Source organism: Pelophylax lessonae (assembly GCF_965119305.1).
Source record: "Pelophylax lessonae genome assembly, chromosome: 12".
Taxonomy (NCBI): Eukaryota; Metazoa; Chordata; class Amphibia; order Anura; family Ranidae; genus Pelophylax; species Pelophylax lessonae.
The window spans coordinates 187449109-187470107 of record NC_138779.1 but is presented as its reverse complement, the minus strand read 5'-3'; the positions used below and the strand labels follow the sequence as shown (position 1 = coordinate 187470107).

At 47.9% G+C, this 20999-nt stretch overlaps 1 protein-coding gene across 1 annotated transcript in view; it reads left to right on the top strand.

Annotated features, from left to right (window-relative positions):
• Nucleotides 1-20999, top strand: part of LOC309568318 (cell adhesion molecule CEACAM10-like) — a gene marked incomplete at its 3' end in the record, with an annotated part of 155539 nt that overhangs the window by 75652 nt on the left and 58888 nt on the right. The window contains exon 3 of the mRNA XM_082273982.1: nucleotides 9114-9473. Coding sequence (XP_082130108.1) covers nucleotides 9114-9473 — 360 coding nt within the window. The remainder of the gene's footprint in view (nucleotides 1-9113; nucleotides 9474-20999) is intronic.

Here is a 20999-nt window from a genome sequence, read left to right as displayed (position 1 = left end):
GCACTGTATGGCCATTGCCCCATTTGGGTAATTACATTAGCCAACATGCCATCCCTTTTAGAGTTTTAAATAAAGTTGGGGGCTATAATTGGACAGGGTTTATTTATATTATAGAAGGTGAGATGATATCTTACTTCTGGCTGTTGACCAGAAAATAAGGTTACAGGTATGCTAAACTGCTTCCTGGAATTTATAAAAAGTCTTCTAAACTTTCTTCGGAATTCTGCCACTCCTTGCATGACGAATGTTCATGCCTGCAACAGATTCATAAACGTGTTGGAAAAAAGTAAGTGAATCTGTTGCATGGTGGGGGGTGGCACTGAGGCTGAAGTGTCCATAGCACAGCCTATCTGTCTTCAGTCTCCTTGCTAGAACACTGTCAGCTTCCTAGCAACTAGTGTAGGATCGCTGTCCCCATTCAGCTGCTGGCCAGGAGATTCCTATTATTGACCAAATATGGCCATCCTAATGATATCAGTCAGCATCCACAACCCTTTGTGTACATTCACCTGTCTGCCTGGGAATCTTCAGACTGGCAGCTGAATAGGGCCAGGAATGCATCACTAGTTGCTAGGATGCTAGCGGAGTCCTAGTAACTAAAAACCCCAGTGCTCAGGCAGGGGGGAGCAGTGGAGGAGTGGTAGGGAATGAGCTGGGGAGGGCGGGAGTTGCTAGAGCAGAGGTTTCCAAATTTTATAAACAAAGGATAGAGCTGCACAAATCTGGATAATGAGAATCACATTTTTTTTTGCTTAGAATAAAGATCACGATTCTCTCACAATTCTCGGCGTGTCATCATCTTTTACATTATACAAAAAAAAATTGGCTAACTTTTTTTTTTAAAATTCATTAAAGTGTATTTTTCCCCCAAAAAAATTGTGTTTGAAAGGCCGCTGCACAAATACAGTGTAACATAAAATATTGCAACGATCGACATTTTATTCTCTAAGGCAGGGATTCACAAAAACTACAATTCCCATCATGCCTAGTCATGTATATGAATGTCAGAGCTTTACAATGCCTCATGGGATGTGTAGTCTGCAACAGCTGCAGGGCCGTAGTTTGGGAATCCCTGCTCTAGGGTCTCTGCTAAAAAAAAAATAAAAAAAAAAAATATATATATATAATGTTTTTGGGGGTTCTAAGTAATTTTTTAGCAAAACATACTGATTTTATCTTGTAAGCAACAAGTGTCAGAATAAGGCTTAGGCCCATCTCACACTTGTGCGACTTGGGACTGCATGACGCATGACAAGTCGTACTCCATGATTTCCAATGAGTACCGTTCATATCCGTCAGACTTCAAGTCGCTACGACTTCAAGTTCAAAGTAGTCCCTGCACTACTTTGGGCCGATTTTAATGAGTTTTGAGATCCGTAGACCTAGGCATTGGTTCAAGTCCAGTCAAAATCACGGTAAAATCACGCAACTTTTAGGTCGCATAAGTGTGAAGGGGGCCTTAGTCTTTAGGTGGTTAAACTGATCTCATTTACAGACCAAAGTTCATTCCTTTTATCAATAAGAACAAAATTATACATTGTAAAACGTGGTTATAGTTAACTCCCAACCTTAGGCTCCATTCACATATAGGTGTCTCAGGCCCGCGATCCCGAATCATTGCAAATCGTGGGATGCCATGCGATTTCCGTGACTTGCAATGGCACCCCAAACGTGGCGCGACTTTGCCGCGATTGTCACCTGATGAATCACGATAAAATTGCGCACACAGTTCTTGTACTTTTTTGGGTCGACAGGCGTCCCGCGATTCTGTTTGCGTGATTTTACCGCAATTCGTCAGGCAACAAAATCGCTCCGCCATTGCAAGTCATGGGAAGCGCATGGGCGTCCTGTAATTTGCAATGACTCGGGATAGTGGGCAGAATCACTATCCGAGACACCTACAGTGGGTACGGAAAGTATTCAGACCCCCTTAAATTTTTCACTCTTTGTTATATTGCAGCCATTTGCTAAAATCATTTAAGTTCATTCTTCTTCCTCATGAATGTACACATAGCACCCCATACTGACAGAAAAACACAGAATTGTTGACATTGTTGCAGATTTATTAAAAAAGAAAAACTGAAATATCACATGGTCCTAAGTATTCAGACCCTTTGCTCAGTATTTAGTAGAAGCCCCCTTTTGATCTAATACAGCCAGGAGTCTTTTTGGGAAAGATGCAACAAGTCTTTCACACCTGGATTTGGGGATCCTCTGCCATTCCTCCTTGCAGATCCTCTCCAGTTCTGTCAGGTTGGATGGTAAACGTTGGTGGACAGCCATTTTTAGGTCTCTCCAGAGATGCTCAATTGGGTTTAAGTCAGGGCTCTGGCTGGGCCATTCAAGAACAGTCACGGAGTTGTTGTGAAGCCACTCCTTCGTTATTTTAGCTGTGGGCTTAGGGTCATTGTCTTGTTGGAAGGTAAACCTTCGGCCCAGTCTGAGGTCCAGAGCACTCTGGAGAAGGTTTTTGTCCAGGATATCCCTGTACTTGGCCGCATTCATCTTTCCCTCGATTGCAACCAGTCGTCCTGTCCCTGCAGCTGAAAAACACCCCCACAGCATGATGCTGCCACCACCATGCTTCACTGTTGGGACTGTATTGGACAGGTGATGAGCAGTGCCTGGTTTTCTCCACACATACCGCTTAGAATTAAGGCCAAAAAGTTCTATTTTGGTCTCATCAGACCAGAGAATCTTATTTCTCACCATCTTGGAGTCCTTCAGGTGTTTTTTAGCAAATTCCATGCGGGCTTTCATGTGTCTTACACTGAGGAGAGGCTTCCGTCGGGCCACTCTGCCATAAAGCCCCGACTGGTGGAGGGCTGCAGTGATGGTTGACTTTCTACAACTTTCTCCCATCTCCTGACTGCATCTCTGGAGCTCAGCCACAGTGATCTTTGGGTTCTTCTTTACCTCTCTCACCAAGGCTCTTCTCCCCTGATAGCTCAGTTTGGCCGGATGGCCAGCTCTAGGAAGGGTTCTGGTCGTCCCAAACGTCTTCCATTTGAGGATTATGGAGGCCACTGTGCTCTTAGGAACCTTAAGTGCAGCAGAAATCTTTATGTAACCTTGGCCAGATCTGTGCCTTGCCACAATTCTGTCTATGAGCTCTTCAGGCAGTTCCTTTGACCTCATGATTCTCATTTGCTCTGACATGCATTGTGATCTGGAAGGTCTTATATAGACAGGTGTGTGGCTTTCCTAATCAAGTCCAATCAATATAACCAAACACAGCTGGACTCAAATGAAGGTGTAGAACCATCTCAAGGATGATCAGAAGAAATGGAAAGCACCTGAGTTAAATAGATGAGTGTCACAGCAAAGGGTCTGAATACTTAGGACCATGTGATATTTCAGTTTTTCTTTTTTAATAAATCTGCAACAATGTCAACAATTCTGTGTTTTTCTGTCAGTATGGGGTGCTATGTGTACATTCATGAGGAAGAATAATGAACTTAAATGATTTAAGCAAATGGCTGCAATATAACAAAGAGTGAAAAATTTAAGGGGGTCTGAATACTTTCCGTACCCACTGTATATGTGAATGGAGCCTGTGTGCCAATGGAGCCTTCGTAATGTCGATAAACAAAGGCTCTTCTTGACCGCTGTGAGTGAGCAGAGAACAGCTCTGCTCTGTATTAATCGAGGAAATGCCGTTTTTAAGATTGTGGAGGAGGGGGGCTGAATCGAGATCGCAATTGTTTTTTTTAAGGATTAATCGTGCAGCTCTAGCAAATTACCAATTTACTGCCCTTTAGGCTTTAGGAGGGCCAGACTGTAGCAAGTGGGAGTAGAGAACGCTCTGGCATAAGTGCCCCATTATTGGTTTTAATGGAAGATATAGAGCCCCATTGTTGATATCAATGAGAAGAATAGTGCCCCGTTGATGGTGTCAGTAAGGTTAATGGTGCTCCATCATTGGTGCCAGTTGGTGGAATAATGCCAGATAAAGGCAAGCAAAGGGCCAAATCTGGCCCCCAGGCTACATTTTGGAGAGCACAGTGGACAGAGAGCGGGCGTACAGCAGGAAGAATGAGAGGCAGGGCACCGTGCGATACTGCATCACTGGCCTTTTCTCTATATCAGCTTATAGTATATAGACACTTACCTGTCCAGGGAGCCCGCGTTGTCAGCATCCCAGTCCATTTTCGGGTCGGCTGCTGGGTGCTGCTGTCGCCATTCTTTCTAAGGCACACCGGCAATGAAGCCTTTCGGCTTCACAGCCGGTTCACTACTTCGCATGCGCAAAGTACGCTGCGCATTCTCATAGGCTCAGCCGCAGGGGAAGGAGAAGGAGGACGGAATTTCGGGTGGAGAGTGCCGCGGTGCTGTTTTCCCCGAAGTGGGGAAGGGTACCTGGGGAAGGGTACCCCCCCCCCCCCGAAAGGTGCCAAATGTGGCACCGGAGGGGGGTAGGAAGCAAATGAGAGTAAGTTCCACTTTTGGGTGAAACTCCGCTTTAAGGGGGAAAATCTACCAGTCAAGAAGTGGTTAAAGCAGTATTAATCCCAAAAGCAAACATTTATTATATTGCAGCCTACCAATTCTTAGATTTAATGGCTGCATTTTGTTTTCTTTCTTCTATTTTCATCTGATGATCCAACCAGTAGGTTTTTTTTTAACAGAAAAAAAAGCTCTCTTGCAGTTACAGGGAGGAGACAAACCACTTAGGGCCCCTTCCACATGGTAGTCCACTTGCTCAGCTGGGAATCCCCACTGAGCAGGGGGATGGGCGGTCCGTGTCTGCTCTGCTTATGTAGAGCAGATATTGCCCGCTCTGATCCACCTGCCTTTTACACCTGACTGCCACCCGATCCGCTAGACCGATGGGGAAAGAGATCAGACTGGATGTCGGCGAGTGTAAACGGGCATGTGTCTGTTTATACCCGCCGGTCCATAGAGGACCACAGAAGCTCAGATCGAGTCATCCTTTAAAAATGACAGGTGGTCGCGATCGGTCCGCTCATGTGAAAGGAACTTAACACTGGCAGATGTTTTTATTTATGTAAAACTTTTTCCCAAAAGGGAAAAAAAAAAAAAAAAAACTTCTGTAACTGATTATAAAGTATTAGCTGGAATTTGGCTTCAATTTGTTAGTGTAATTAAATCTAATAGTACATCTAACCCTTCCTCCCTACCCCTTCAACCAAATTGACAATGCTGCTGTCCAAAGGTGCCCCTGTGCTCCTTCATCCGGAGTGGAGGCACTCTAAAGCCCCGTACACACGTACCGATGGTCGGCTTACAAATGTTCCTCTTTTCTCCCCGGGATGTCGGTGTCTGCTGAAAAGTGCAAAGACAGCACAAGGACAGCACAAGAATTTTGTCCGCCGACTGCAGAAGTGATGTCATGTAATGGTTAACTTTCCCTGTGTTTTCTATTTTCTGAGCATGCCCAGTCTTGCAAATCTGCGGTCTGTCGGCCGAATTGTGTACTGACAGGCGAACAATCGTCCGTTCTGGTGTCGGCATACAAATATTTTCATGTTTGCAAGAAAGACTTTTGTCCGCGGATTGTGCGCAGACATCTGTCGGAGGCACCATACTAACACGCGTACAATCGGCAGATCCTTCGTCCACCGACGTTTGTATGCCGACGATCGGTACGTGTGTACGGGCCTTAAGGGCTCATGCACACTGCATCTCAAAGAAGCTTAACCACTTCCCGCCCGTCATATAACAAAATGACGGCCGCAAAGTGGTTGCTCTATCTTGACTGGGCGTCATATGACGTCCAGCAGAGTAGACTGCTCTGCGCGCCCGCAGGGGGGTGCAGAGTCGATCGGTGGTGTGGCGTGTCACTCTGACACACCGCATCTCCAATCTCGGTAAAGAGCCTAATGACGTAGGCTCTTTACCATGTGACCAGCTGTGTCCAATCAAAGCTGGTCACTTAGTAAATAGGAAGTGCTGTTGATCGTTTATTCGTCCAGCAGAGTAGACTGCTCTGCGCTCCCCCGGGTCGCAGAGCGGCGATCGGTGGTGTGGTGTGCCACTCTGACTCACCACATCTCCAATCCCGGTAAAGAGCCTATGACATAGACGGCTCTCCTGACAGGGGGGGTCTTTGCTGGTAATCAGAGCATTGATTACCAGTGCAGACCCTTGGGGGATGCCACTAGAGCCACCAGGGATTGCCCACCCATGGCCACCAGGGATTTCCCACCCATGGCCACCAGGAATGCCCAACCATGCTGTCAGGGATGCTAATCAGTGCTCAGGTAGCCTGTTCAGTGCCCTCCTCATCAGTGCTGCCCACCAGTGCCCATTATTGCCATCTATCAGTGCTGCTTATCAGTGCCACCTATTAGCGCCCATCAGTACCGCTATCAGTGTCCACCAATGCTGCATATCAGTGCTACCTATCAGTGCCGCCTATCAGTGCCCATCAGTGCTACATATTAGTGCCACCCCATCAGTGTCTCCTCCTCAGTGCCTGTCCGTGTGGCCTCATCAGTGCAGGAAAAAAAATATTTTTATTTACAAAATTTTATAACATAAACAAAAAACTTTTTTTTTTCAAACTTTTCGGTCTTTTTTTAAATTTGTTTTGCAAAAAAGAAAAAAACATTGCAGTGATCAAATACCACCAAAAGAAAGCTCTATGTGTGGGAAAAAATTACATAAATGTGGTTTAGGTACAGTGTTGCATGACCGTGCAATTGTCATTCATTCAAAATGCAACAGCGCTAAAAGCTGAAAATTGGCCTGGGCAGGAAGGGGGTGAAAGTGCCTGGTATTGAAGTGGTTAAAGAAGCGGCTTTTTTGAGCTCTAATTCTTTGTCTGGAAACTCATTTCTGTGTTAGCCAATGTGTCCATGCAGACTGTGGCTCTTTCAGGAGTTTACAGGTATATGTTCTTACAGGTTAAAAAAAAATCCACTGAGCTTACATTTTTGCCCTGATTATCGGTGGCGATGTCTTTTAACACAAGCTGGTTATCGGATCTCTTTTTTTTTTTTTCTTCTCTCTCCTTGATGAAAGAAAAGCCGATAAGTGGCTTGTGTTTACATCCTGCGATTAGGATTAGCTGTCATAGGACACAGCTGATCACGTGGTAAAAGCCTGCTGTGATTGGCCCTTCACCCCAATCTGTAATCGAGTGAGCCCGAAGGACTCAGCGATAATCCAGCACGGCGCTGGTAGCGCGATTACTTCCATGTACACTCTCCCAGCAAATAAAGCCCACTTTGTAGCCATCTTTCAGCTATAGCGTGGTCAGAAGGGGGTTGATGACCCTTAACCACTTGCCTCCCGCCGTATAACAGTTTGACAGCGGCAAAGTGGTTGTACTATCCTGACTGGCAGTCATATGACGTCCAGCAGGATAGAGCACCCTGCGCGCCCCCAGGGGGCATGCAGAGCAGCGATCAGTGCTGCGGTGTGTCACTTCTGTAACTGATTATAGTATTAGCTGGAGTTTAGCTTCAATTTGTTAGTGTAATTAAATCTACTAGTACATCTAAAACTCCCCCCCCCCCCCCCTTCAACCAAATTGACAATGCTGCTGTCCAAAGGTGCCTCTGTGCTCCTTCATCAAGAGTGGAGACACTCTAAGGGCTCATGCACACTGCATCTCAAAGCAGCTTAACCACTTCCCGCCCGTCATATAACAAAATGGCGGCCGCAAAGTGGTTGCTCTATCCTGACTGGGCGTCATATGACGTCCAGCAGAGTAAACTGCTCTGCGCGCCCGCAGGGGGGCACAGAGAGTCGATCGGTGGTGTGGCGTGTCACTCTGACACACCGCATCTCCGATCTCGGTAAAGAGCCTAATGACGTAGGCTCTTTACCATGTAACCAGCTTTGTCCAATCAAAGCTGGTCACTTAGTAAATCGGAAGAGCCGTTGATCGGCTTTCCTCAGTTCGTGCCTGACGGGCATGAGTAGAGGAGAGCCGATCTGCGGCTCTCCTGATGGGGGGGGGGGGAGGTCTGTGCTGGCAATCAGAGCATTGATTACCAGTGCAGACCCTTGGGGGGGTGCCACTTGAGCCACCAGGAATTGCCTACCCATGGCCGCCGGGGATGCCCATCCATGACCACCAGGGATGCCCACCCATGGCGACCAGGGATGGCAATCGGGGCTCAGGGACCCTTTCAGTGCCCTCCCCATCAGAGCTGCCCATGATTGCCATCTATCAGTGCCACCCACCAGTGCCCATCATTGCAATCTATCATTGCCGCCCACAAGTGTCAATTATTGCCCAGTCCACCAGTGCCGCCCATCAGTGCCCACCAATGCTGCATATCAGTGTTACCTATCAGTGCCCATCAGTGCTGCATATCAGTGCCGCCTATTAGTGACACCCCATCAGTGCCTCCTCATCAGTGCGGCCTCATCAGTGCTCATCAGTGTAGGAAAAAACCTATTTATTTACAAAATTGTATATCATAAACAAAAAACTTTTTTTTTTTTTTTTAACTTTTCGGGCTTTTTTATTTGTTTAGCAAAAAAGAAAAAACCTTGCAGTGATCAAATACCACCAAAAGAAAGCTCTATTGGTGGGAAAAAAATGACATAAATTTGGTTTAGGTACAGTGTTGCATGACCGCGCAATTGTCATTCAAAATGCAACGGCACTAAAAGCTGAAAATGGGCCTAGGCAGGAAGGGGGTGAAAGTGCCCGGTATTGAAGTGGTTAAATACCGCTTTAATGATGCATTATTGAATACAGAGCTGCAATAATTTGAATCTTTTATATCTGCCTAGAGTTCAGCTTTACGCTGCTAGTATTTACTTACATTAATTTGTGAACTGTTGTCTGTAGTAGACTAGCCATACACTATACAGTCTGGTTGTACAATCTCCTTTACATCTACCATCAACAAAGTTTTGCAAAAACTGTGAATAGATTGCTTAGGTTTGTACTCCTATAATATAGTTGTGGAAAATTGTACAGAGATTGTACAATCGAATTGTATAGTGTATAGCCAGCCATGAAAAGAGAACATAATACTTGGGTGCTGAATCAAAGTGCAAACCACTTGATCTGTTTTTCCAGTTGGGTTATGCACTTTCAACATCTGATACAAAAGCCAATCTATCTTTGGAAAAGACATTGAACAAAAAAAGACTACTAAAATGTCTCCTCTTATTTTGTATTGCAGTCTTCCTCAGCGTCTTCCTCAGCGTATCGATCAGTTCATCCGATATGTTTCAAATTAACCTGGTTCCTCCAACGCCGCAAGTAACTGAAACTGTTCTTTTTAATGTCAGTGGAATCTCAGAACGCATTCGATTCTCTGAGTGGTACCGAGGAAATGACACATCTGCTCGAAATCAGATTATAAGATTCAACAGTGATGGCTCTAAGAATTTGGGACAGAGTCACTTTCGGCAGGCCGACATCTCCGCCAATGCCTCCTTGAAAATTGAAAATGTCACAAAGGATCTTGAGGGTAACTACACCGTTCTTATCCAGGGGGATGTAACTACATTTCAGAGAACTGTGTTCTTGACCGTTAAAGGTAAGTACGTCATTATTTGTTTAACTCATTGATGTGTTACTGACTCCCTTGAAAACTCTGGGCCCATAAATCAGCAGTCTGTCCTTACTATGGTAATACTGATACTTAAAGTATAACTGAGGTGTGTTGCTATGGCTATTTTACAGATTTTTAGCATATAGAGTAACACCATGTATTGTTTAGAAGCTAAGAGACCCCTATTCATATGCCAATGAACTAGTTGGACTGGTTCATGAACTCAGAACAGGAAGTGATGCTACAAAAGTAGGGGGAGGAGAAAGAGGACCTAAACAAGGCATGTGCTGAGGACAAATTCCCCTACATAGGTTGTACCTGTTTATCTGCAGCCATCTCTTTTCTACATTAGTTCAAAGTGCAAAATGTATAAAGCTTGTCTGAGCTGTCAGAAAGAAAGAGGGTGGAGAGGTAATGGTACAATCTGCAGAACAGAGCTGAGGCTGTCAACCAGCTGGAGCTCCCTCCTGTCACCATTTTTCTCTTGTGTCAGGAAACTTGTCAGAAATGATTCATACAGATAGCAGAGGAATTAAGCAGCAGACAGAAATTACATTCGTGTTCTGAATAGCGAGAAGTACAAACTGTAGTGGAATATGCTTTGTTCGTATTTCATGTCTAAGGTTTACAACCACTTTGTTTGATGTATCCCTAATACATACAGTGTACATGCTTATTTTCTAGGAAAGCTAGATAGCTTGTGCATGTGTGTAGGCAAATTTGGTAATCTGCGAGTTGTGTAATCTGCGAGTTGTGAATTGTTTTCCTAAAATTGTAAGTAGTTTGTATGTGCAGCATTTTGTTTAGTAAAGCATTAATGCACTACAGAGGTTTTTATGCAAGGGATTACCTCCATTTGCCAACTTTTCTTCTAATTTCCTGTTTTGACTATGGAACAGGAAGTGAAGGCAATTTTCCCCAATGGGCCACAGATGGCAAAAAAACTGACAGGGGTTATAATCCTCCTTTTACTGTATCCAATATAAAAAATAAACAAAACAAGTTTGCCTATAGCATAAGAAAGCACATGAACATATAAGGCTACCCCCGTGTATATGCATTGTAAAATTGCAACCTCTACAAGCACACTTGTAGTTTTACAAGCTCTGCAGGGCAGTGCTGGAATTTGTATTCTTACAGTCAATGGATGCAGTACTGGGACTTGTAGCCTCACAAGCACTGAAGGGCAATGCTGGGACTGGGACTAGCAGTCTTAGAGGCACTAGAGGGCAATGCTGGGACTTGTCGTCTTACAGGCACTGGAGGATAATGCTGGGACTTGCAGTCTTACAGCACTGGAGGACAATACTGGGTCTTTTAGTCTTGCAGGGCAATGCTGGGACCAGTAGCAATCTTACAGACACTGGAGGGCAGTGCTGAGACTTGTAGTCTTACAGGCACTGGAGGGCAATGCTGGGTCTTGTAGCCTTACAGTACTGGATCTTTTAGTCTTGCAGGGCAATGCTGGGACTAGTAGTAGTCCTACAGACACTGGAGGGCAGTGCTGAGACTTGTAGTCCTACGGACAGTGGAGGGCAGTGCTGAGACGTGTAGTCCTGCAGGCACTGGAAGGCAATGTTGGGACTTGCAGTTTTACAGGTACTGAAGGGCAATGCTGGGGCTTGCAGTCTTTGAGGCAATGTTGGGGCTTGCATTCTTACAGCACTGGAGGACAGTACTGGATCTTTTAGTGTTGCAGGGCAATGCTAGGACTAGTAGTAGTCCTACAGACACTGGGGAGCAGTGCTGAGACTTGTAGTCCTACAGACACTGGGGGGCAATGCTGAGACTTGTAGTCCTACAGACACTGGGGGCAGTGGTGAGACTTGTAGTCCCACAGACACTGGAGGGCAGTGCTGAGACTTGTAGTCCCACAGACACTGGAGGGCAGTGCTGAGACTTGTAGTCCCACAGACACTGGAGATCAGTGCTGAGACTTGTAGTCCCACAGACACTGGAGATCAGTGCTGAGACTTGTAGTCCCACAGACACTGGAGAGCAGTGCTGAGACTTGTAGTCCCACACACACTGGAGGGCAATGTTGGGACTTGCAGTTTTACAGGTACTGGAGAGCAGTGCTGAGACTTGTAGTCCTACAGACACTGGGGGGCAGTGCTGAGCCTCACAGACACAGGAGGGTAATGCTGGGTCTTGTAGGTTTACAGGCACTGAAGGGCAATGCTGGGACCTGCAGCAATGGAGGACGATACTGGGGTCTTTTAGTCTTGCAGGGCAATGCAGGGATATTAGTAGTCCTAGAGACACTGGAGGGCCGTGCTGACACTTGTAGTCCTACAGGCAATGGAGGGCAGTGCTGAGCCTTGTAGTCATACAGGGACTAGAGGCAGTGCCGTCTGGAGTGGGGGCTGACCTGGGCTATAGCCCCGAGCGGGCCCCTAAAAAGCCCCAGGTCTCGTGGTGCTGGTTCAGAATTATTAGATACTATCTGAGGAGAACAAATGACTAAAATATGTTAAATTAATTTAATACATGTTTGACCACACTGAATTTACATTACGTTAGAAAACACAGAAACTTCAATTGCAAGCTTTGTGAAAGAAGCATCAATTAATAACAGTTCCAAGATTTGGTGTCATATTGGGTTAATGGATCATTTTATGGTGGGGCAGTAGGCAGGGGTGGGGGGTCATTTGGTGGAACTTACTTTAAAATGTGGGAGGGGTTGTCTAATTTAAAATCGGGTTGAAGCCCCTGGTCTTTTTCCCACCTAGGAATGCCCCTGACTGCAGGGCAATGCTGGGTCTTTTAGTTTCACAGGCACAGGAGGATAATGTTGGGACTTGTAGTCTCACAGGCAATGGAGGGCAATATATAATTGCAGACAGATCTGCATTAAGATGCTGGGCCTTGAACCAGGTCAATATCGCAGAGATAACAATCGCCTCACTTGATTAATCATTCCACACAGGGACAGAGAAGGGGATTCTGGGTAGTTATTCCATGTATTGCATATATTTGGAGCATGACAGAATGTTTTTACTTTAGCAGATAAGAAACTGCACACATGTTTGGCCTTTTAGACTTTATCAGTGTAACGCACACTGGTATGATCAGGTCAGGGACACTCACAAGTTAGGCAGGCATGCTCAGTGGCGGAGCTAGACTTTTAAAACAGGGGTGGCAAAGGGGTGGCAAGGTATTATTTTGGGGGGTCAATAGACATGCGTGTGTATATATATACACACACACACACACACACTTTTATAAATAAATGTAAACAAACATCCTAAGCGGTATTAAAACATTTTTAATTAAAAACATTTCTAATTAAATAAACAATTATCAAAGTAAACATTATTCTTTTAAGGCCGCACACCGATCACATGGCTCTGCTCTAAAGGGGATCTATGGGGACCCTGCTCTAAAGGGGATCTATGGGGACCCTGCTCTAAAGGGGATCTATGGGGACCCTGCTCTAAAGGGGATCTATGGGGACCCTGCTCTAAAGGGGATCTATGGCATAGATCCCCTTTAGAGCAGGATCCCCATATATCCCCCTTTAGGGCAGGCTAGGGCAGGTCCCCCATAGATCCTCCTTTACAGCAGGCCAGGGTGAGGTGAGGTCCCCTATATAGATGCCCCCTTACAGCAGGCCAGGGTCCTCCCCCAGACAGTCCCTCTCAGTCTCCGCACCGACAGGATTGGGTTCGGGAGCTGAGCAGCCAGGGGCAGAGAGCAGCAGACACAGCGGCGGCGGCCATGGCAGAAGCACTGCATGGGGGTGATTAGGGTGTGCCTAGGCACACCCCGTGCGCATGCCTATGAGTAGGGCTGCACAATATTGCCCCCCCATCAATGTAGTGACCAGCATGCCCCCCCATCAATTGACAATGTAGTAACCAGCGTTCCAACCCATCAATGTAGTGACCAGCGTACCAACCCATCAATGCAGTGACCAGCGTACCAACCCATCAATGTAGTGACCGCCAGCGTACCAACCCATCAATGTAGTGACCAGCGTACCAACCCATCAATGTAGTGACCTCCAGCGTACCAACCCATGAATGTAGTGACCACCAGCGTACCAACCCATCAATGTAGTGACCACCAGCGTACCAACCCATCAATGTAGTGACCACCAGCGTACCAACCCATCAATGTAGTGACCAGCATACCAACCCATCAATGCAGTGACCAGCGTACCAACCCATCAATGTAGTGACCGCCAGCGTACCAACCCATCAATGTAGTGACCGCCAGCGTACCAACCCATCAATGTAGTGACCACCAGCGTACCAACCCATCAATGTAGTGACCACCAGCGTACCAACCCATCAATGTAGTGACCACCAGCGTACCAACCCATCAATGTAGTGACCACCAGCGTACCAACCCATCAATGTAGTGACCAGCGTACCAACCCATCAATGTAGTGACCGCCAGCGTACCAACCCATCAATGTAGTGACCGCCAGCGTACCAACCCATCAATGTAGTGACCACCAGCGTACCAACCCATCAATGTAGTGACCAGCAATTGCCACCCCAGCTAGCCCTCTGGCTCCGCCACTGGGCATGCTACCCTCAGAAATGTAAAAGCACCAGGACACAGTTTGTATTTAATTCATGTATTTGCATTGCCCCAACATTTTACGCAGCACTTTACTTATTGTATGTAGTGCACTCCCAAAGTAGCCACTGGCTTCGATGGTCACATTTCCCCAACACACAGCTAGGCAAATAAGCAGTCTAGGAGTGTATTTTCTATTTTTATTGCTGGGTAGAACTGGGATGGGTTTGGGGAACGCATGGGATACCCCAAAAAAAACCGCTGAAATAACCGAGGACACTTCACTTTTCTGTCAGAGGCCTCCCACAGAGTTCACTACTTGCTGGTAGAACTTCACACAGTCTCTGGGGCACAGGACTATCAATTGCCTCTTTCTGATATCCACCAGGCCTTTTTCAGTGAGGGAGATAAAGACTCACAACACCGCAGGACCAATGGGTATCCTCCAGTGAGCTTCTCCAGGCCATTAGAGAGAAATTACAGCTTTCGATAATAGCCCTCCAAGCTTAGACTACAGCTGGGACCTTGATGACCTCCAAGCAGCATCTCCAGCAGACTGCCCAGAGGGGCAGAGCCCCTTTGATGGAGGACTCATCTGGCAGGGCTGACCCCAGGATCCAACACACACTCTGCTCCAGGATTCAGGCTATTTATGGGCTCTCCAGCCACCCACTTGACTTACCTCTACAGAGATTGTCTGGGTCTCCATAAATATTCAAGCTGCTCTACTCTTCCTCCTGTTGCAATTCTAGAATTCTCTAGAATCCAGGAGGAAGTAATCAGACCAGCAGTGTGTGAAACATTGAGCAGGCTAAAACAGTCAACTCTTGCTGCACTTATTACAAGGAAGCTAAACTAAATTTACCTAGCAACCTACACTAACCAGGATGGTGCTACACGTACATTCACATCAGTTTCTTTCCTTTAGGACAGGAGTCTCTAAACTTTTTGCGCAAAGGGCCATTTTACTGTCCTTCAGGCTTTAGGGTGGCCAGACTGTGGCCAGTGGGAGCAGAAATTGCCTCGGCATCGGTGAATAAAAATGACGCCCCATCATTGGTGTGATTTTGAGGAGTAGCGCCCCAAGTACTAGATAAAGACAAGTAAAGGGCCACATCCAGCCTCAGTTTGGAGACCCCTCCTTTTACGAGCATACAATCCAAGGCAAGTGGTCTCCAAAATAAGGCCCTTTGCTTGCCTTTATCTGGCTCTTGGGTCTCTTCTGCCAACTAACCCCAACAATGGGGTAGTATTCCTCCCACTGAAACCAACGATGGTGCCCCCTTTCTCTCCTAATACCAAACGTGTTTATATGTTTATGCCCACTGATGCCGAGAAAATCTACACACTACTAGCCGCCACAGTCCGGCCCCCCTGAAGTCTGAACAATAAACTGGCCGTTTGTTTAGAAAGTTAGGAGGTCCCTAATCTAAGGTCGCTCTCTCACATGCAATCACATACAGTACATATTAGGACCAATTTAGACAGGAGCCAACTAGTAGCATGGCTTTTGAATGTGGGAGGAAAAAAAAGCACCAGCATGCACGGGGCAAACATGCAAACTCCATGCAGATAGTGTCCTGACCTATTTGCATATTTGCTCAGGGAGCATTGCACTCCATACTTCGACACATTAGCCAATGATCAACTCTACGTCTTTTATTTGCACTATGCTAATCTGCTGTACAGAAAGTGACACTTGGGGAAAATGTGGTGTCTGTTTCTGACCCCTCTCTACTACATTATTCTGTCTGACAGTACAGCCTACATCATGCTAAACGGGGGAAGCCTTTACATTGTGTCATGACAGCAGAGCATTTTTTCCTGGGTCAGAACTGCTCGGATGTGACTTACTGAAGATGAGTTGGCACACTTAGGTCTTAGGCCCCTTTCACACCAGCAGACCGATCAGGTCCACCTGTCTGTTTTTCAGGTGGACCCGATTAGCCGGCCGTTGTTCTTTGTGTCTGCTGACACCCGCCGGCATCTGATCCGGTCCGCTAAAAACAGTTGGATGTCGATCTGTTCCCATCCAGCCGCCCCAAAGAGAAGAGTGGGCTGTGTCCAAGTCCTCTCTGCATAGCGGAGTGGACACAGACCTGTCACTTGCCTACTACAGGGTTCGTACGGTCATGAAAAACCTGGAAAAGTCATGGGATTTTAACCGGTTGCCGACCGCCGCACGACTATATACTGCGGCGGTCAGCCCCGGCCAGGCAGAGTGACGTAGCGGTACGTCACTAGCCTTCGCCGCTCTGGCGCGCGCGCGCGCACCCGCGGTCCCGCCGATGACTCGATTGGGTTCAGAACCGATCAGTCATCAGGTCCAGGCCAATCATTTTTGGTCTGGACCTGTTGATCGGTCCTGCCCAATCAGATCTCCCTCTAAGCCTGTGAAATGTAAACACAGGCTTAGAGGAGATGTGCCCTCCCCTCCCAACGGTCTTTTTGGATCCAGCGTGAGAGGAGAGCACATCTAATTGTAAGTACAGCACCAAGCACGTACATACACAGTTAGATAGGCACATTTCACCCCCGATCGCCCCCCCAATTAACCCCTACAGCACCTGACACAACACACACTATATACAGCATATAGCATATACCTATATACCTGTATAAGTGTGATTTGTGAACAGGTGTAGCCCTTGCGACCCCCCCTTTTCCACTCAAATTACCCCCCACCCCCCCCTAATAAAGATTTAACCCACTGATCCCCCCTGAACCCCCCCTGATCACCGCCGTTAACCCCTACACCCTCTGTCACATCAGCACTAATACAAACGCAATATACGGTGTTATTGTATTTTTGTATTAGTGTCATTGTGATCAGAATTAGCGCAGGCGACTAAGTTTCTGTCCCAAGAAGGTTTAGGGTCCCCGCCACCCGCCCAATAAAGATTTAAGCCCCTGACCCCCCCCTGATCACCCCTACACCCCCTGCCATAACACACACCGTATACAGTATATAGCATTTTGCTATATACCCGTATAAGTGTGATTTGTGGTCAGGTCTAGCGCTTGCGACCCCCCTTTTTCCACTTGAATTACCCGCCACCCCCCCCTAATAAAGATTTAAGCCCCTGATCCCACCTGATCCCCCCCTGATCACCGCTAGTTAACCCCTACACCCTCTGTCACATCAGCACTAATACAAACGTAATATACTGTGTTTTTGTATTTTTGTATTAGTGTCATTGTGATCAGAATTAGCGCAGGCGACTAAGTTTGTGTCCCAAGCAGGTTTAGGGTCCCCCCCACCCGCCCAATAAAGATTTAATCCCCTGATCCCCTCCTGATCACCCCTACACCCCCTGCCACAACGCACACTGTATACAGTATATAGCATTTTCTATATACCCGTATAAGTGTGACTTGTGACCAGGTTTAGCGCTTGCCACCGTTCCTTTTATCCTTAGGATACCCGCCAGCCCCTTCCAATAAAGATTTAAACCCCTGATCCCCCCCTGATCACATCCCGTTAACCCCTACACCCTCTGTCACATTAGCACTAATACACACATAATATACTGTTTTTACTGTATTTTTGTATTGGTGTCATTGTGACTTGAGGTTGCTCTAGCTAGCTAGTTTCTTTCCCAAAGGAGGTTTAGGGTCCCCGCCACCCCCCCCCCCAGATCCCCGGCGCATAGTTTAGAAGTAACCCCTTGATCACCACACACGCACGCACGCACGCACCTACACTTCCATTTCTAGTATAGTGTTTGAACAGATCAATATCTGATCTGATCAGAGCTATACTAGCGCCCCCATAGTTTAGGGTTCCCAAAACGCGGTGTTTGCACGATCAGCACTGATTCCGGCCAGCACCTGCGTTTAACCCTTTCACCCAGGTAAGTGTAGTAATTAGGGTTGAGCGGACACCTAGATGTCCGTGTTCGACGGGTTCGGCCGAACTTTAAAAAAAAGTCCGGGTCCGTGTCCCGGACTTTTACCGAACTTTTCCCGGACACCGAACCCCATTGAAGTCAATGGGGACCCGAACTTTAAGGCACTAAAATGGCTCTAAAACACCAAAGGAAAGGGCTAGAGTGCTGCAAATGGCAGCAAAACGTAATTAAGAGCATGGCAAGTGCTCTGCAAACAAATGTGGATAGGGAAATAACTTAAAACAACAAAAAAAAAAACAGAAAAATAAAACAATGTTCTTCTTCATCTCTGAAGGACGAGGCCCATATGGAGTAGGAGGGAGGTTGAGGTGGTGGTGGATGTGGCGGTGACATAGGCGTGCGCACAGGGTGTGCTGGGTGTGCCTGGGCACACCCTAATCACCTAGGGCACATAGCATTGCCAGTGAGGAGATGGGAAAGATCTCCCTGGGACCTGCTCTGCTCTATTTCTCCTTGCCTACAGGTACATGGCCCCGATACATTACTCTCCCTGCTGGCAAACACATGCATGTGTATTTCAACTTTGGGGTGCACACCTTAATGCAATAGGCTGCGCACACCTATGGGCGGTGTAGGTGGAAGCGGCGGTGGAGGAGGACCAGGGCCGGATTAACAGCATCATGGGCTTGGTGCTGAGGATTTTGAAGGGCCTTAGGGCCGTGCCTTGCCATGCACCCAGAGGAGGAAGGGTGCAGCCATGCATGCCTAATTCAACATGGGATGCTGTCTCTGAAGCCCATAAACACATCCATGCATCGCCAACTGTCCCTCCTTGTCCGGCCTTCACGCTGTGTGGGGAGGTTCTGAGGGTGCTGCCTGGGGAAGCGAGCATAGAAGCCAGACTTCTGTGTTTACAAGTGACAGAAGAGCGGTAACAGTGAATATGGCCAACCCGGGGCCTATATAAAAGGTAGGGGCCTGGAGCTGCAGCTCCAATAGCCCCTACATTAATCTGGCCCTGAGGAGGAGGACGAGGTAGCCAACACTGCTTCTTTTCACAAATTTTAAATGAGGGTACACCCCAAAAGAGTGAGAAAGAGCAAAAATGGAACAATGGGTGGGTAAGGTCGGTATCCATTGCTATTCTGCATAAGGTACGGAAAAGTCCCGTGGGATCCATGCCTGGTTCATTTTAATGAACGTGAGCTTGTCCACATTGTCTCTGGACAGGCGGCTGCGCTTGTCTGTTATAACGCCCCCAGCCGTGCTAAATACCCGTTCAGATAATACACTGGCTGCAGGGCACGCCAGCACCTCCAAGGCGTAAAGGGCAAGCTCAGGCCATGTGCCCAATTTGGAGACCCAGAAGTTGAAGGGGGCAGACCCGTCATTCACTACATGTAGGCGTGTGCACACATACTGCTCCACCATGTTGGTAAAATGCTGCCTCCTGCTAAGACGTTCCATCTGAGCTGCTGGTGCTGCTGTTTGTTGTGGCGTGCTGACAAAGCTTTTCCACATTTCGGCCATGCTAACCCTGCCTTCTGAGGTGCTGGCGGTGCCCTGGTTGCGTTGGCGACCTCCTCCTCCTCCTCCTCTGCCTTGTGCTTCCACTGTGGCCCCGCTGTCAGATGGGAATGCCAGCAGCATGGCGTCTACCAGCGTGCGCTTGTACTCGCGCATCTTGCGATCGCGCTCCAGTGAGTGAATTAAGGACGGTACGTTGTCCTTGTAACGGGGATCCAGCAGCGTGGCCACCCAGTAATCAGCACAAGTTAGAATGTGGGCAACTCGGCGGTCGTTGTGGAGACACTGCAGCATGTAATCGCTCATGTGTGCCAGGCTGCCCAGAGGCAACGAAAGGCTGTCCTCTGTGGGAGGTGTATGGTCCGTGTCCTCTGTATCCCCCCAGCCACGCACCAGTGATGGCCATGAGCTGGCCTGGGTGCCACCCTGCTGTGAACATGGTTCCATCTCCTCCTCCAGCTCCTCCTCCTCCTCATCCTCCTCATCCTCCAGAACTGTGCCCCTGCTGGACAATTGCGTCCCTGGCGTTTGCGTGTGCAGGAACCCACCCTCGGAGCCCCTTGCGAATGACTGCCCTGAAAGCCTTGGAAATGTTACCTCTTCATCCTCCTCCTCCTCCTCATCCTGTGCCACATCCTCTTCCATCATCGCCCGAATTGTTTTTTCAAGGAGGCATAGAAGTGGGATAGTTAAGCTGAGAACGGCGTCATTGCCACTGGCCATGTTGGTGGAGTACTCAAAACAGCGCAACAAGGCACACAGGTCTCGCATGGAGGCCCAGTTATTGGTGGTGAAGTGGTGCTGTTCCGCAGAGTGACTCACGCGTGCGTGCTGCAGCTGAAACTCCACTATGGCCTGCTGCTGCTCGCACAGTCTTTCCAGCATGTGCAAGGTGGAGTTCCACCTTGTGGGCACGTCACATATGAGGCGGTGAGCGGGAAGGCCGAAGTTACGCTGCAGCGCTGCCAGGCGAGCAGCAGCAGGGTGAGAACGCCGAAAGTGCGCACAAACGGCCCGCACTTTCTGCAGCAGCTCTGACATATCGGGGTAGTTTTTAAGGAACCTCTGCACCACCAAATTCAGCACATGCGCCAGGCAAGGGATGTGCGTCAAACCGGCTAGGCCCAGAGCTGCTATGAGATTTCGCCCGTTATCGCACACCACCAGGCCGGGCTTGAGGCTCGCTGGCAGCAACCACTCATTTGTCTGCTGTTCCATGCTCCTCCACAACTCCTGCGCGGTGTGTGGTTTGTCCCCCAAACAGGCAAGTTGTAAAACTGCCTGCTGTCGTTTACCCCTGGCCGTGCTGAAGTTGGTGGTGAAGGTGTTACGCTGTCCGGATGAGGAGGCGGTAGAGGATGAGGAAGCGGAGTAGGAGGAGTTAGGAACAGGAGGCAAACTGAAGCGCCCTGCAATCCTCGGTGGTGGAAGGACATGCGCCAAATTGCTATCCGCCTCAGGCCCATCCGCCACTGCATTTACCCAGTGTGCCGTTAGGGAGATATAACGCCCCTGACCGTGCTTACTGGTCCACGTATCCGTAGTTAGGTGGACCTTGGCACAGATGGCGTTGCGCAGTGCACACCTGATTTTTTCCCCCACT